We start from the raw sequence: 16,421 nt of genomic DNA on the forward strand, positions 1-16,421 counted from the left end.
ATGAATAGAACTGAAAGGCTAGAAACTCCTTTAGCTAACAAGAAATTTAATCTCTATGCCAAATAGAAATATGGCAGACAAGGATAATACCATTTTAGAATACAAAATCATTTACAAAACATTTCAAAGAGGATGTCAGAAGATTTCTAACAAAATCATCCTTTAAATCAGCAAAAAAAAAAAAAAAAAAAGCTATTAAAGGGAAAAAAAGAAGTTCTGCAGAATGTTTGGCATAAGACCAGAAGGCTGGATCATCACAAGAGCATTTATATATGAAAGTGAAAGGATGATTATAAATAAATATGAAAGAAAAACCAACAACAATAATTCTATCACTGATTTTATAGTGATATATTTTCATTATTGATGGCAGTGGAATTATAATATTTAGATTCTAGTACTTCAGTTCACTAAGTGTTATGTGAGGAAGGGAAAAATGACACTTTTAAGTCAGAAAGAATAGCTGAATCTGTCCAAATAGAGGAAAATCTTTGTGAGAGGTCATACATGTTTTGAAGACATTAAAGGATAGATTTTCAAGGAACCTTAAAGATGAAATAATTCCAAAATCACAAAAATGTGCTCAAAAAGGTAACCAAGAAGATAAGCCATATGCTTATTTTCTCATCTCTATAAAATCTTTATGAAAACCATATGAAAGGCCACCCAAGATCCACAGTGGAAATTGTAACTAGATTAGATAAAATCAGTGGCCATGGTTCATTCCTAGCACAAAAAAAAAAAATGCAATGAATTTATCATCTTGTTTTCAGGATCCTTTGAATATTTGAAAGATCTATGATTTTCTCAGAACGGGAAGTCTTTCTGTTGAACTAAACTAAAACCTTTTCATATTTGTTTCATCTTATGCAGCTCCTGGAAATACTTTATCATCAATCTTCACAAAGACTATCCAGTATTCTGTAGAGCTTTTCATTTGTTATTTTTTTTTTATTTTGAAGGTCATGGTGTACTTTTCATATATTATCATCTGCTGCTTTTCATTTGTGAGCTTAGGTGTGATTGAAAAAAGAGGGTCCAAATTGCAGCCCAGAGGTATATTTGTACAAGTGGGGATAAAACATGGGAGCTGAGAAGGAATGGTCATACAGATAGAAAGGGAACAAGAGAATGTTCAGGGTCATGAAAACTCATATAAAACAGAGTATTCTCTAGGAGGAGAGGGTAGTGAATGTAATGGGCCGAGGCTTGAGTTGATGCACTGAGATACCAAGCACATGAGGCTAAATAGTAATTGGACCATACTCTATTAATATATATACTTGGAGAAAGAAGGCCCCCACCCACTCTTTGTGCAAGTCCTGATGTGTTGTATAGGAAATGACGATTTTGATGGGTGGAGGCAGAGGAGTGGAGAGGGAAGCGGAAAGAGAGACTGCTGGCTGGCGTCTTGACACTGCTGCTTGCATTGCTATCGTGAACTCCCTTCACCTCCGATCCCCTTCACCTCTGCTGGCTGGCTTCCTGTCGCAGCTGCCCATATTGCTATCGCAATCCCCCTTCACCTCAAAAAGAATAAAGATTGAAGATTTTTCCCTTAACCTGAATTCCTGACTCCAGCTGATTTTAAATACGCAGTTATCACAAGTGAATAGTGTCAAAAGCAGCAAAAAATAACAAGAAAGATGATGACTAAAAAAAAGCCACTGAATTTGGTAATATGAAGACTGTTGTGAACCCAGGGGAAAATAGTTTTAGAAAAACGGTGGGATTAGGAATCAGAATGCAAGTGAATGGAAAGTGAGCAAGTGATGGTATTGAATATAGATAATTTTTTCGATAAGTTGGGCAGTAAAAAAGAAACAACAAGTTTAGAGTGATAGTCTGAGGGGATGGCAGATTCAAGTGAAGGTTGTTTTTTTAAAAGATAATGTACAAAGTCAAGTACAAATGTACAAAGATGTACAAAATCAAGTAGTAAGAGAAAGAAAGTGAAATTCCATTTAAAATAATCGTAGACAATATTAAATAGTTGAGAGTCTACATGTCAAGACAAACCCAGGAACTACATAAACACAATTACAAAATATTTTTCACACAAATATATAAAGTCAGCTCTAAATAACTGAAAAATATCAATTGCTTACAGACTGGCTAAACTAAAATAAAAATGACAATTCTGCCTAAATTAATTTATTTATTCAGTGTCATATCAGTCAAACTACTGAAAATATTTTCTGAAGATAGAAAAAAATAACAAAATTCCTCTGAAAGAAAAAAAAATTAAAAATTCATCTGAAAGAACAAGAATATTAAGGAAATCAATGGAAAAAATGTCTAGGAAGGTGGCTTAGTCGTATCAGATCTCTAACTTTGATAAACTAGTAATCATCAAAACAATCTGGTACTGGCAAAGAAAGTGTGGAACATCAGTGGAACAGATGATCACAGTAATCTAGTATATATAAACCCAAAGATACAAGTTTTTGGGACAAAACTAATTATTTGACCAAAACTGCTGGGAAAACTGGAAAACAATATGGCAGAGACAAGGTGTAGACCAATATTTCATAGCATAAACCAAGATAAGGTCAAAATGGGTACATGATTTATACATAAAACATGATACAATAAGCAAATTAGGGGAACATGGAATAGTTTACCTGTCAGATATATGGGTATAGAAAGAATTTAGGATCAAACAAGATAGGAGAGCATTTGATTATATAACATTAAAAAGATTTTCCACAAACAAAATGAATGCAACTATTCATAAGGAAATAAGAAGGAAAGTAGGAAACTAAGAAAAATTTCTGTATCAAATATTTTTGATAAAGCCTCATTTTCAATTATATAGAGAACTGAGTCAAATTTATAAAAATACAAGTCATTCCTTAATGGATAAATGTCAAAGAATAAGAACAGGCAGTTTTCAAAAGAAAAAAAAATCAAAGCTTTCTTTAGTCATATCAAAAAAATGCTCTCAATCACTATTGATTAAAGAAGTACAAATTAAACAGCTCTGAGGTTATTTAAACAACTCTGTCAGATTGGCTAATATGACAAAAAAAGAAAAATGATAAAATGCTCAAGGAGTGATAAGGTTGTGAAATGATCCAATCATTCTAGACAGCATTTTGGAACTAAAAACAAAAGGCATCCCCTTTGATCCAGCAATATAACTGTTAGGCCTGTATCCCAAAGATATAACAAAATAAGGAAAGAACCTCTTAATAAAAAATATTTATAGCCGCTCTTTTTGTAGTGGATAGGAATTGGAAATCAAGAGAATGGTCATCAACTGGAGAATGGCTGAACAAGTTGTGGTATTAGAGTATTGGTGATAAAGTATTACTGTGTTATAAGAAGTGAGAAGCAGGGTGAGTTCAGAAAAACCTGGAAAGACTTATATAAAATGATGCAAAGTGAGCAGAACCAGGAAAATATTGTACACAGTAATAGCAATATTGTATGATAAAGAATTGTGAGAGACTTAACTATGCAATGATTCAAGACAATGCCAAAGGACTCATAATGAAACAAGCAATCCACTTCCAGAGAAAGAACTGATATTATCTGAATACAGACTGAAGCATTACATTTCTCTCTTTTTTCCTTTCCTTCCCTTCTCCTCGAAGCTTTTTGTACAAAACGAATGACTAATATGGAAATGTTTTACATGACTACACATATATAACCTTTATTGAGTTGTTTACCATCTTAGGGAGAAGGGGAGAGGAAAGATGGATAGAATTTAGAACCTAAAATTTAAAAAAACCCACAAATTTTTTTGTGGTTAAAAAAATTTTTTTAAACTGTGATTAAAAATAAAATATAATTTTAAAAAAGGGATGGGGCAGATATGGGCAAATAGAGAAGGAACCAGAACACAGATTTGAGAGATGACTGAAAGGCATGGGAAAAGGGTTAAAAAAGAAGCCTTTGAAAATAGTTTAAAAAGATACTACAAATTATAAACAAAAAGTATTAGAAACTGAAAGAAAAAATAGAGCAACTATACAAATTTGGTTTGGAGTTATAAATAGTTCAAATCAAAGTATGTGATCTTTTCCATTCTTTTGGAACATCTTGAAAAACAATCCCTGAGTAGCTTAAAATTATGTTGCTTCTAGCACACATGTTTTTGGTATATATTTGGTTTCAGTCCTACTCTTATTTCCAATTTCACCTTGTGAAATGCTACTATTACTTTTTCAAATAGTCTATCAGGTATAGAGATGGTAAAACCTATATGTGGCAGTTCCAATACTGCTAATGATTAAAAAGATTGCTACAGAAATGGGAGCAGATCCTTTTTATTTCATTCCTACCTAAGATCTTTACAAGTTTCACTTGCAAATGGTCTCAGGAGAATCTGGCCTTGCTAGTTTTCTTAAGGTTTATTTTTTTAAAACCTTTATTATTATTTTTCAAGGTAATATATGTTTATAATTTATTCTCTTCTGTAATAATATGCAATTATTCTTGTACTCTATAAAGAAATTACTTTTAATTATAAATATCTCGATTTGCTGGGTGAGGCAGTTTCTGGGCTCTTTTTTTTTTTTTTTTAATAACTTTTTATTAACAGAACCCATGCCAGGGTAATTTTTTACAGCATTATCCCTTGCACTCACTTCTGTTCCGATTTTTCCCCTTCCTCCCTCCACCCCCTCCCCTAGATGGCAAGCAGTCCTTTACATGTTAAATAGGTTACAATGTATCCCAGATATATGTGTGCAGAACCAAACAGTTCTCTTGTTGCACAGGGAGAATTGAATTCAGAAGGTATAAATAACCCGGGAAGAAAAACAAAAATGCAAGCAGTTTACATTCATTTCCCAGTGTTCTTTCTTTGGGTGTTGCTGCTTCTGTCCATCCTTGATCAGTTGAAACTGAGTTGGATCTCTTTGTCGAAGAAATCCACTTCCACCAGAATACATCCTCATATAGTATCATTGTTGAGGTACATAATGATCTCCTGGTTCTGCTCATTTCACTTAGCATCAGTTCATGTAAGTCTCGCCAATCCTCTCTGTATTCATCCTGCTGGTCATTTCTTTCTTTTTTTTTTTTTTAATAACTTTTTATTGACAGAACCTATGAGTTTCTGGGTTCTTTTGACCTCCTCGTTTTGGCAACTATTTTTCCTTGCTGTCTCTAAGAAATCAAGATATTATATAAATAACCACTTTGCAATTTGTGGAGTCTACAACTTAACAAATCAGCTGGGTTGGAGCTGTGACATTTATAATCAATGTCCCCCTCTTTAAGTTTTTTCTTATTTGACAATGACATTGACCTTGGCTCCATCGGTAAATACTGTGACTGCTGATTCAGATACCAAAGACCACTCAGAAATCTTATGTTGAATAAATTATGGTATGTAAACATGACAAGATATTTTTTGCTGTAAGATGTGGTGAACAGGAATCGGTTGGCAAACATTTACTATGTGCCAGGTGCTAAAGATTAGGGATGTAAAGGAGGGAAAAAAAAACAGTTCCTGATCTCAAGGATCTCACTGTCTAAGGAGGGATACAATATGCAAACAGTGATGTACAGATGTGAAGTATACAGGTTCAATTGGAGATAATCAATAGAGGGAAGGTACTAGAGTTAAGGGCATTAAGAAAGGCTTCTTGGAAAAGGAAGGATTTTATTTTTTATTATAATTTTATTTAATATTTTTCTCCAGTTACATTCAAAACAAAAAAAAAATTATATTTGTTGCTAAAATTTCTGAGCTCTAGGTTCTCTCCCTTAATCCCACCCACAACTGAAAAATCACATGTGAAGTTATGCAAAACATTTCCATAAAACCAAGTTGTGAAAAAAAACCTCCTACCCTAATGAAATAAAAACGCTTAAGAAAAATTAAGTTTTAAAAAAGAGAAAGAGAAAATACTTCAATATTCAGATATAATTGGTTCCATCTCTGGATATGGATAGGATTTTTCCTGATAAGTCCTTCAGAGTAGTTGTGAATGATTGTGCTTCTGAGAATAGCAAAGTCATTTAAAGCTAGCCATCCCGAAACATTGTTATTACTTTGTATATAGTACATTTCACTTTGCTTTACTTCATGGAGGACTTTCCAGATTCTTTTTTTTTTCTGAGAGCATCTGCTCATCATTTCCCATAGAACAATAATATTCCATCACAAATATAGATCACAGATTATTGAGCCATTCCTCAATTGATGAGTATCCCCTCAATTTCCATTTTTTTCACCCTGACAGCTGCTATGAATATTTTTTGGTAAATACAGATCATTTTCCTTTTTTTAAAAAAAAATTTCTTCTGGTATCAATGCCTCGTAGTGGGGTTGTTAGGTCAAAAGATATGTATCAATGCCCTTTGGGCACAGACCATATCAGTTGATCATTTATCAACTGGGGTATGGCTCTTATTTTTTATAAATTTGACTGTTTCCTGTGGTTGAGAAAAGAGACCTTATCAGATAAAGTTACCTCAAAATTCTTCTTACAATTACTACTGCTAACTGTATTTTCCCCCGTTTATTCTTTGTCTCCTTTTACCCTGTCCCTCCTCAAAAGTGTTTTGGTACTGATCATTCCCTCCCCCAATATGCCATCTCTTTTATCAACGTCTCCCCCAGAAAAAGGGATTTTAGTTGGGACTTAAAGATCAAGACAGATGCTTCTTTTTCTCTTTATTTTTCTTCTTCCTATTAACATTTTTTATTCTGTTCTTTACTTTCTCCTTTGTAAAGAGAAGAGAAGAAAGTTTCAGGCCCCAGAAGGTGACCATCAGGTGATATTCTTTTTTCTTTTAACTAAGTCACAGGATTTCTGTGATCTGTATCCACATAATACTTAAATGCCATTGTGCTGTTTTGTGACAATTTCTGTGTACCACAAGGAAGTGAGATCTTGCACCAATGAAATCACAGATCCTTGAAGGAATGAACCTATTAGAATATACTAAGTAACACAATTTATAACAATATTTCCATGAGATAGTTTGATATAACTAAAGTTTCCTAAAATTTTTGTGGCTCTGCTTGAGTTGAAGATGCAAGAGAATTCTACAGAATTCTACAGAAACTGAATGTAAAAGAATAATATTTATTTACTATGTGAACTATCAATTAATATTAATATGTGTATCATTATTCATGGATCTTTTGTCCACAAAGAGGAAAAGGGAAAAAAAATGATGAAACAATACTTAAAATTTTGATGCACAGCTATACATCCAAAGGAGAACAAAAACCATTACAGAAGGGTTGTTAATAATTTACAATCCTGACTGGTAGCTCTGAAGGATAATTTTTTACCTTTGTAATTGTATTTCATAAACTTTATAGATGCAAAGCAAGCAAATGCATGATTACTCTGTAACGATGTTTTTACTATCCAAATCCTAGGATATCAGAGGTTGAAAGGACCCTAAGGACCACCCAGTGTCCCCTCCCTCTTATTTTATTTTTTGTGAGGCAATCAGGATTAAGCGCCTTGTCCAGGGTCATATGGTTGTGTGAGGTTGGCTAAGGCTGAATTTGAACTCAGATCCTCCTGACTCCAGATCCAGTGCTCCATCCCCTGTACCACCTAATGGCTCCCACCCCCTATTTTGTATGAGAAGAAGCTCACCCCCAGAGCTGTGAAGTGCTTGCCCATGGGGCCCAGAGCTAGGATTGAGACACACGGTTTCTGATTCCAAGTTATAAGGTCACAGATTTAGAAATGGAAGGGACTTCTATGGTCATCTTTGTATTTTTTATACCCCATCACTCTCTAAAGTCATCACTAACAGATAAGCCATAAAAAAGTCAGAGTTCTTAAAAAAAAAAAAAACTATTATAATCCTTTCCCACCGGACTTGAATGTCCAAGTAATTCTTACCTGGTGCCCCTGTGTACATGATGGAAAATACATTAATTGCTATGGTAGCAGCATAGAATAGTGGAAGTGCACGGAGACCATTGGGGACTGGGTCCTCCTGTGTAATAATGAGACACATTGGAATGTCAAAATTCATCAGCTTCTATAAACAACACAGTCAAACTGAAACGAAAGAAGAGGCTGTGAGGCATTCTCCCCCTCTCCAGGTGTGAGGGGAAGGCTGGCCACTTCCCCACCATAGCACCAGCATGGAGCACTTTTCCCTAAACAAATGGCCATTCAAAGGCCCAGGCAGATGGGCTGAAGCAAAGGCTCCTGCAGCAGAATTACAAGCAGGAAAGAACTGATAGATAAAGGCCATCTAGGTTAGAGGAGAGTTCCTCATTTACTACTTTGGCTAATTCCATTTTGTGGACCACTTTGGAAAAACTAATTTGAAGCTATAACCCCCTAAAAAGGGCAAAGAACATTTCTGCAAAAGCATGTACATGAACAATTTTGTTTCTGTCAACGACCCTGATGATTTTTCCTGTGAGATGAGTTTCACTTAATTCTTCTGACAAGTTAAATGCACCAACTAAGTGGTGCAGGACAGAGTGCCAGGCCAGGCGGTAGGAAGATCCGAGTTCAAATCTGACCTGAAACACATACTGGCTGTATGACCCTGACCAAGTCACTTAACTGTTTGCCTCAATTTCCTCATTTGTCAAATGGGTTAGAGAAGGAAATGGCAAACCACTCCAGTCTCTTTACTTAGAAAACCCCAAAAAAGGTCACAAAGAGTTGGACACAACTAAACAAGAATTTTAACCCCAGAAGACTATCAGCTTCCAGGAGACAGGAATTATTTTTCATTTTATATTTGTAGACTCAGCACTTAACACGGTAACTTGAACATAGAAGGTGATTAATAAATTTTTTTTGGCTTGGATTGGATTAAGAGTTAAATTCCTTATAGAATATTCCTGTTCATTAATAACATTCAGCATGAAAACTCATTCAGTCATTTGTGCTATAAAATGACAGTTTCAACACTAATTATTGAAGAGCAGCTTACTGAATAAAAAACTCATTGAACTATACTGCTTCCTAATAAAACTCTTAAAATAAGAGATGCCAACCTCAGTTCCTTGTTTTTTTGTTTACTTTTAATTCTCCTAAAATATTTAACATATTAACCTTAAGCAGCTGATACTGCTACAATCATCCATAAAACAGAAACTCAATAAGAGATTGTGAGATAAGCAACAAAGGAATACAAAGCCATTCTCCAGGAAGAGTATAACTCATGATCATAATTCATGGTCTTCATCAAGGATAACCTATTCAGAGAGTGCTTCAGCCTAGTTTTAAAGGCATCATGAAAATCCTTTAGCAGTAAAATTAAAGAATATACCAGTCTATAATGTTAATCTGAGCATGTTTTCATATAAATGGCCAGGCTTCCACTCTTAGTTTCAATGTTCTTTTTTGATAGCTATTCCCTTCATCTCAGGATCAGACATCAAGTTGGAAAGGACCTTGAAGTTCCTTTTTTCCCACCTCTTTATTTTGTACATGAGGAAATCGAGAACAAGAAAGGGCAAGTGATGCTCTGGGCACACAAAGCCAAAATTTGAAGCCAGGTCCACTTCCTTTATATCTGGCACTCTTTCTACTATGTCACACTGTTCTCTCCTTCCATCCCACCATTATTTTTTTCCTGAAATCATCAGTTTGTCAAGGCTGTTGAATCATAAGCAATGTGAAAATAACCTGGGTTTAAAGGAAACTTCAGGAGTGTTTCAGTGCAAAGCTACACAATTCCCAAATCCTAGCAAAGACTCATCCATTACATATTTTAATTTCAGAGAAGAACTTTTTTTCCTCTTGAAAGTCTTTGTATTACATCAAGTGTATTGATTAATATCTAAATTAAAGACAAAGAAAATCTTCCTTTTGATTTTAGGCAGATGGGGGGAGTAGAGGGCAAGGGATGGGGACAGATATGCTGTCCTTAAATAATTAATATCTTTGAAATTTCCTTTTTAGCTCCTTAAAATAAAGTAGGGTTCTTCATCCCAGACCAGGGACTGTGTCAGAATACGAAAGTCATTCTACTTCCATTCCCTCCCAATGTTACTTGTATTGAAAGACTACCAAAGGAGTCAGGCTATATATTAAGGATACCAACTCTGCTTACCTTTTTTAAGATGAAAAGTCTGATCAGCACAAACAGCACGCCAGACATGAAACCAGACAACAGTGGAGATATAAACCAAGAAGCAACTGAATAATTAAAAAACAAAAACAAAAAACACAATATCTAATAAATGTTAATATTCTACAAAATCGTGGATGAGTTTGTATAATATAATAAGTTGACACATTACACATAAAAAGGTTCTTTGAATTATTTTACAATTCCATCAAATTCTATTTTTAAAGGAAGTATTTTAGTTAGAAAAGATAAGTTTTATAACTTTTTCCTAATTAATGATAATAAAATTTCTTTTGTTCTTCCTAATTCCTTTAAAAAACAAATAAGTTTTTCTATATACATTATTTTAGTTTTGCACATAGTTTAAAAAAATTGTCAGGTCCACAAAAAATTTCATCCTAAAAATTTACAAAGGTCATGTCAATATTAGGGGCCACCCACAAAGCTTAGGGTACAACTTATATATAAAATTTCAAGATTAGCTTTTCATAATATACAGTTAACATTTATATAAACATATACAAAGTTACTCAAGAATATAGACATCATGGGTACACAGTTACATCATTTCCTCCTCGGATCTTCCTTTTTCAAGAAGCTAAATTTAGAATGCTCACTGGATTCCTTTTCTCCTCCCCTTATTTCACTTATGCAGATAGAGTAATGTAACAGCTATACCAATTCCTAGATTGAACAACCCCCAAACTGATCTCTGTGGACTGATTGCTCCCAAGTGGCCAGTTAGCCTTTTGACATTCATGAGGCTATGCTAATATTTTCATTAATCTCAGGGAAGACTCTTAACTGGGTCACAGCCTGTCAAGCCAGGTATCCAGCTAATTCAATTCAATTCCGATTCCTCTGGCTTGATCAACAATGACCAACTAGTGGGGAGACTAAAAGAGAGGGGCAAAAGAGAGAAGAGATCATAATCATGCTGTGTCTCTATAGAATCCCTGGGAATGATGGGGGATAGAGATAGGCTATTGAAGGGGTTAGAGTTATTATTCATCTGATTGTTGATAACCAAAAATAGCTGGTAGAATATCAGAATATCCTGGCATTCCATCTGCATCCCTACTGCCTTGTTCCTCCTCAAGGCCATGGCATCAGATAAAATGTATGTTGGCTCTGAAGGGGCCAATATAGGAAGAGCCAAGGTGTTTTCTTTGGGTGGAATCCAGGATAGCTAAATCCCAAACTGAATAGATGATCTTAGGAATTCTATAAGTTCAATATCATTTAGCTCAATGTGAGGTTTACCCATTGCCACAAATTCCACTTCCTATTCATTTATTGCATTTTTCCTCACTAAGGACTTAACAGCTAATCTTGGTCATCTTGGTCACACTATTTCTGTTCCTCCTGAGAGCAATAGATAGATATCGATGTTTCAAGGCTGAATGATTAATGGGTATTTAAAAGGAATGACTATTAAAAAAATTTTAACATAAAACATTTTACAATCTCTATTATAGTTATGTTTCAAACACAAAACAATTTAAGGAAATATCACACATACATGACTCCTAAATAATCAAAATAGGATTTTGATTTAGAATTTAGAAAAATGGAAAAACATTTTTCTGTAAAATTTTTTCTCATTAACAAAGATTTTCTCAATTTATTCCTATATATGAAAGGAAATGACAATTACCAATCTTGACAAGCTCCATCCACTGTACACCTTTTGTACCAATTGCAACAAGTGAGAATCCTATGGTAGAACCCACAATGCAATGGGTTCCTGAGATTGGAAGTCTCAAAAATGACGCTATCAGCTGCCAAACAGCAGAACCTAGAAATTGAAAGATGAAAAGAAAGAAAAAAGAATTAGATGAAGAGCATCTAGTAAAGACATTAACAAAAACTCCTCAGATTAGTCTTTCTATGGAATATTTTTCACATGGTGTTACACCTAGATTTTTAAAAAATTCTAATGTGTTTAGTCAGAAGACATGTAGAGACCTCAGCTTTTGATGATTCTATATTTCAAAGAAACTACTCCTGCCACTAATCCCAACTTCTCCATATTTAGTTGTTGATGATAATGGACATATTCTAATATGAAGTTTGGTCAAAACCAAGCAAGGGATTAAAAACTTTTTTTTAAAAAAAGGAAACAGTAAAGATGACATCTACCCTATAAGATTTCATGATTCTTTAATAATATCTTGTTTATCTATTGGGCTCAAGACAGACCTGACTCATAGACTAATCAGTTGTGTCACCTTGGACAAATCATCTGGTTTCTTGAGGTTCTCAATTTTCCCAACTCTCAAAAAAGAGGTAGAAGTAGATGATGTCTATGGTCCTTTTCCATTCTCATGTTGCCATGTTGAAATGCCAGTTTATACCATTACAAACATACTAACATTACTTTTTGGCCATTAACCCCAAAAAAGGGACTATTGGAGTGCTGACATTTTAGCACTATTTTGTGAGTATTCATTTTGGGGCAATACCTGTCATGGTGACTCTCCTTTATTCCTTTTATTTATTGATTAGGAATTAAAATAATCCCTAAGTTTAGCACATTGTCATTTCACCTTTATGTCACTATCTTTTCTAAGCATAATATTTTTCTAGGCTCTAGTTCTCTTCAGAATATATTTTCGTAAGCAGAACAAATTTTGCAGTGAGCATTAAAGCCTCAGCTGGGAGAGATCACTTTCAGAAACAGTTGTTGAAATACAAATACTAAGTTGTAAGGGAACAAAGGTTTTGGCTGATAAGCAGAGTAGGTTATTAATCCCAAATGTTAATTCTGGAGAAAAGTTGAGTTGCTTGGCAGCAGCAGCAGTACTTTTAGGCAGACTCCTGGCATTTTATTCAAACAAAATCTTACAAGTCACAGGAAAATAAATATCTGTATGATCACAGTAATTCTAACTACCTATTTGTGAAGCAACAGAGACAGCTGCTTCGATCAATGAGTGTTGTGCATGCTGACCTTTGAGTCAATGAAAGCTAGGGAATGACATGTGCATGCACCAAAACGTGTGAAAGAGGGAGAAGGCAAGTGGCCACTAATGTGTTTGCCAGTCACTGGACTGAAAACAAGCTCCATGGCAGCACCCAGCCTTGTCCAGTGTGGGCCCTGAGATTTCCAAATCACTAGGAAAAATCTAAGATTTGAGAAAGAGCGCTTCATGATATGAAATCACAGTTGTTGTTTTTTTTCTTAAAGAATTTTTCAATTTACATTTAAATTTTTTTCTAATATTCTAATGAGGTAACAGAACATTAAAAACTCACCCAACTGAATTCAGACCTTGCAGTTTTCCTTCATGAAAGTTGCTACTGCTTTCTCTGGCTGACCATATAATAATGTCCTGGAGCAGGAAAGCTTATAGGGAGAGGCAGGGGACACAGGGACTGACTGGAGGAGGAAGGAAGGGAGGGAGGACAAAAGGGAATGATGGAGTATCTGAAAGGACAGGAAAAGTGAGAGAGAAAACTTGGGGAAAAAAATGAAAGACCCTGGATTAACATTGGGATTTGATCAAGGACGATGGGGAAGAATTTCAGGACAGTGGTGGAGATTGATGGGGGAGAAGGATTAGGTTTGAGCCTGGGGAGAAGAACTGTGGGAAATAAAAAGGAATATTTTAACACAGGATGAAGGGGTCTTATACGAATAAAAGGATGAACTTACAGTTAGGACTGGGGTTATAAGATAAAAGAACAGGAGGGTGGGGGGAAAGATAAAAATCCTGGGGCACAAAGGTTTTGGGGAAGAAGAAAAGGAATGGTCAAGGCAAGGTCTAGTGGGTACATGGAAGAGGTGAGAGAGAGAGGGGGGGATGCTACAAAGAAAGGGGAGGTATTTGGAAGGCGAAGGAGTGGTCACTGGAAGGGCAGCTGGAGGGAGGAGAGTGGGGGGCAGTGCAGGCAGTGGTTTCTTCATGCAGCAGCAGGGGCTGCCATGAGAAGATGCTGAGCATCCCCTGGGGGCTGGGGTCCCTACAAGGCTTCTACAAACACTGGTTATCTCAAATAAGGCAGCTAGCATAAGGAGTCAAAGCAAAGGAGCAGAGGCAATGAGCGAGCCAGGTAGGGGCTGTGCTGGAGTGAAAGGAAAACAAAACAAGACCCCAACCCACTTCAGGAAATTCAGCTGCTACTCACAACTCATCCTGCCCAAGCGAATCAACCTGACTCCAGCACAGCATCATGAGAATGCATGGAGACACAAAGCTTGCAGGGAGAGTTTCTAAAGTAAAAGAGCCAAGAAGGGGGAAAAAAATAGGGAACCAAGGGGGAGAAGGGAAAAAGAAGAAATGGATGTTGAATTTAGAAGACGAGGACTGGGAAAATCCAGGCATCTGGACGGATGAGCTTTGGTTTTGACCAGAGCAGGAATAACCACAAAACCAAAAATACCTTATGTTTACAGAGTTCCCAGTCCAAAGGATTCCAATTATTTTAATAGATAAAAACCTCATTAAATCTTGTCCCTTTCCTCTAAAGTGGGAAGAGGGACTTGCTGCTTGTCCAAGTATAAACCAAGAAGAATAAAGCCAAAGCAAACAAGAAAAGAAAAAGGGAAAGTGCTGAGTGAGACGACTAGCTCCGATGGTGGCTGAGGTGAGGGGCACCCAGGAGCCTCTCACTCTCCTGGCATGGAGCCAGGAATCGGGAGGTGACCCTTGACAAGTCCTAGTAGGGCCAGGTAACAGCAGTATAAGTCTTTAAGCTGCACTACTTCAGGGACTGCCCCCAGTCGTGCTCTCTGGAAAGCCTTTCCGCTAAAACATCACCTTTCCCATTGATTAAAAGGAACGGAGAGAAGGGTGAGGGAAGGGGGAAACTCTGCTCAGTATGTACTGTGCTTTTTTTTTTTCTGTCCCTCTTGTTGTTTGTCCTTTGTTCTTGAAGTGGACCATGATATCAGGGAGGTGCTGCCGTGATATGTGAGTGAACTGGATGTAAATGGGGGTGGGGGGGGTGGGGAGGGAGAGAGAAGGCTGGGCAAGGTCACTTGCCTCACTTTCCCTCTGAGCCATCTGGGTCCAGTGGCCAGACATAGGTCAGGATGACTAGAGATGATCACATGTGAGTCCAGATATGGACCAAGACAAGTGGAGGTGGCCCTGGCTGCAGTGGAGACCACGGCCTTCTTAAGCTAAGGTCTACAAGGGATCTCAGTCTTACTGAAGCTGCACTTCGGGGATTAAGGCTGGGTAGCCACTGAGGCAAAGAATCTCCTCTTTCTCCTAGGCCCAAAAAAGGAAAGAATCTACATAAATAAGAAATGAATGAATGAATGAATGAATGAGGGGAAAGTGAGGCAGGTGACCCGCCCAGCCCTCCCTCCCTTAAGTCCAATTCACGTGCATTCAAAGCATCACCTTCCTGACATCATGGTCCTCTTCGAGAAAGAAGCACAAACAACCCCTCTGAGTATTCCTCTTCCCCTGAGCCCAAACATCCCTCAAACAACCCAAAACAACCTGATGGGAAATTTTAATTACAGCTGGCTTTGAATAAATATGAACGTGTTATCCCTGCTATTGAGTCCTATTGAGATAGGACTGCTATAAATCTCGCTCATTTCCCGAAAACTTTGATAACATTCAATAAATTGTGATCAGCAATTTCAATGAAGAGGAGGCCAAAATTCCACGACAAGTGTTAGACTAAACATCTTAGGCTTTGTTTGAAACACAGACACTTTCTGGAGCAGAACTAGGGTTAGTAAGCATCCAGGAGCTGTCTCAAGCAAGTCTTCTCAAAATGATTTGCTGAAGTAAGCTACCCTGATTCAGGCACGGCAACCCTTACGCTACCTGTATTTAAGCAAAGTTAGGGGTAAAAGAAATACAGGCAGGACCACAGCCCATCGTGGGGCCTTGGTGATTCCCCTACCACGCCACCCTCCCCACTCCAGGGGTCAAGTGCGAGCTCACCTCTCGCCCAGACCTCTCTCCCCTCCTACTCTGCCTACATTGATCATCTGCCTGCTGCCACCTCCATCTGGGGAAAGGAGAAAGACCACTATCAGCTGCCTTCAACACATTTTATTGTGGGATACCGCAGATAACTGAGTTAAAGGCTTTTAAGGGATCCATGAATTTGGATGGGGAAAAATACTTCTTCAATCTTAATTGGTTTAGCTGTTAAATGGACAACTTTCACTATCAGTGGTTTTCTTTGTAATCTTATGTATTTTATTTTATACATGTGAAAACATTCTGAGAAGAACTTGATCAGACTGTCAAAGAGACCCAACACACAAAAACAGTTAAGAAGCTCTGGAGTAAGTGATCTCTAAAGTCCCTGCTGGTCCTAAAAGTCTATGCATCCAACAGCATAGCAACATCCTCAAATCCAGATTTCTGCCTAAAGACTGTGGATACATTTTCAAAGTTGGGCACTTTAATACT

At 36.7% G+C, this 16,421-nt stretch overlaps 1 protein-coding gene across 7 annotated transcripts in view; it reads right to left on the bottom strand.

The window, feature by feature from the left end:
* The window catches only part of SLC20A2 (solute carrier family 20 member 2), a 123,618-nt gene that overhangs the window by 35,937 nt on the left and 71,260 nt on the right, over positions 1–16,421 (bottom strand). For all 7 annotated transcript variants that reach the window (XM_051975606.1, XM_051975608.1, XM_051975603.1 and 4 more), the window contains 3 exons: positions 11,690–11,830; positions 10,015–10,100; positions 7,833–7,929 (listed from right to left, as the gene is read on the bottom strand). In XM_051975606.1, the coding sequence (XP_051831566.1) occupies positions 7,833–7,929; positions 10,015–10,100; positions 11,690–11,830 (324 nt within the window). The remainder of the gene's footprint in view (positions 1–7,832; positions 7,930–10,014; positions 10,101–11,689; positions 11,831–16,421) is intronic.

The sequence above is a fragment of the Antechinus flavipes genome, chromosome 2, assembly GCF_016432865.1.
Source record: "Antechinus flavipes isolate AdamAnt ecotype Samford, QLD, Australia chromosome 2, AdamAnt_v2, whole genome shotgun sequence".
NCBI lineage: Eukaryota > Metazoa > Chordata > Mammalia > Dasyuromorphia > Dasyuridae > Antechinus > Antechinus flavipes.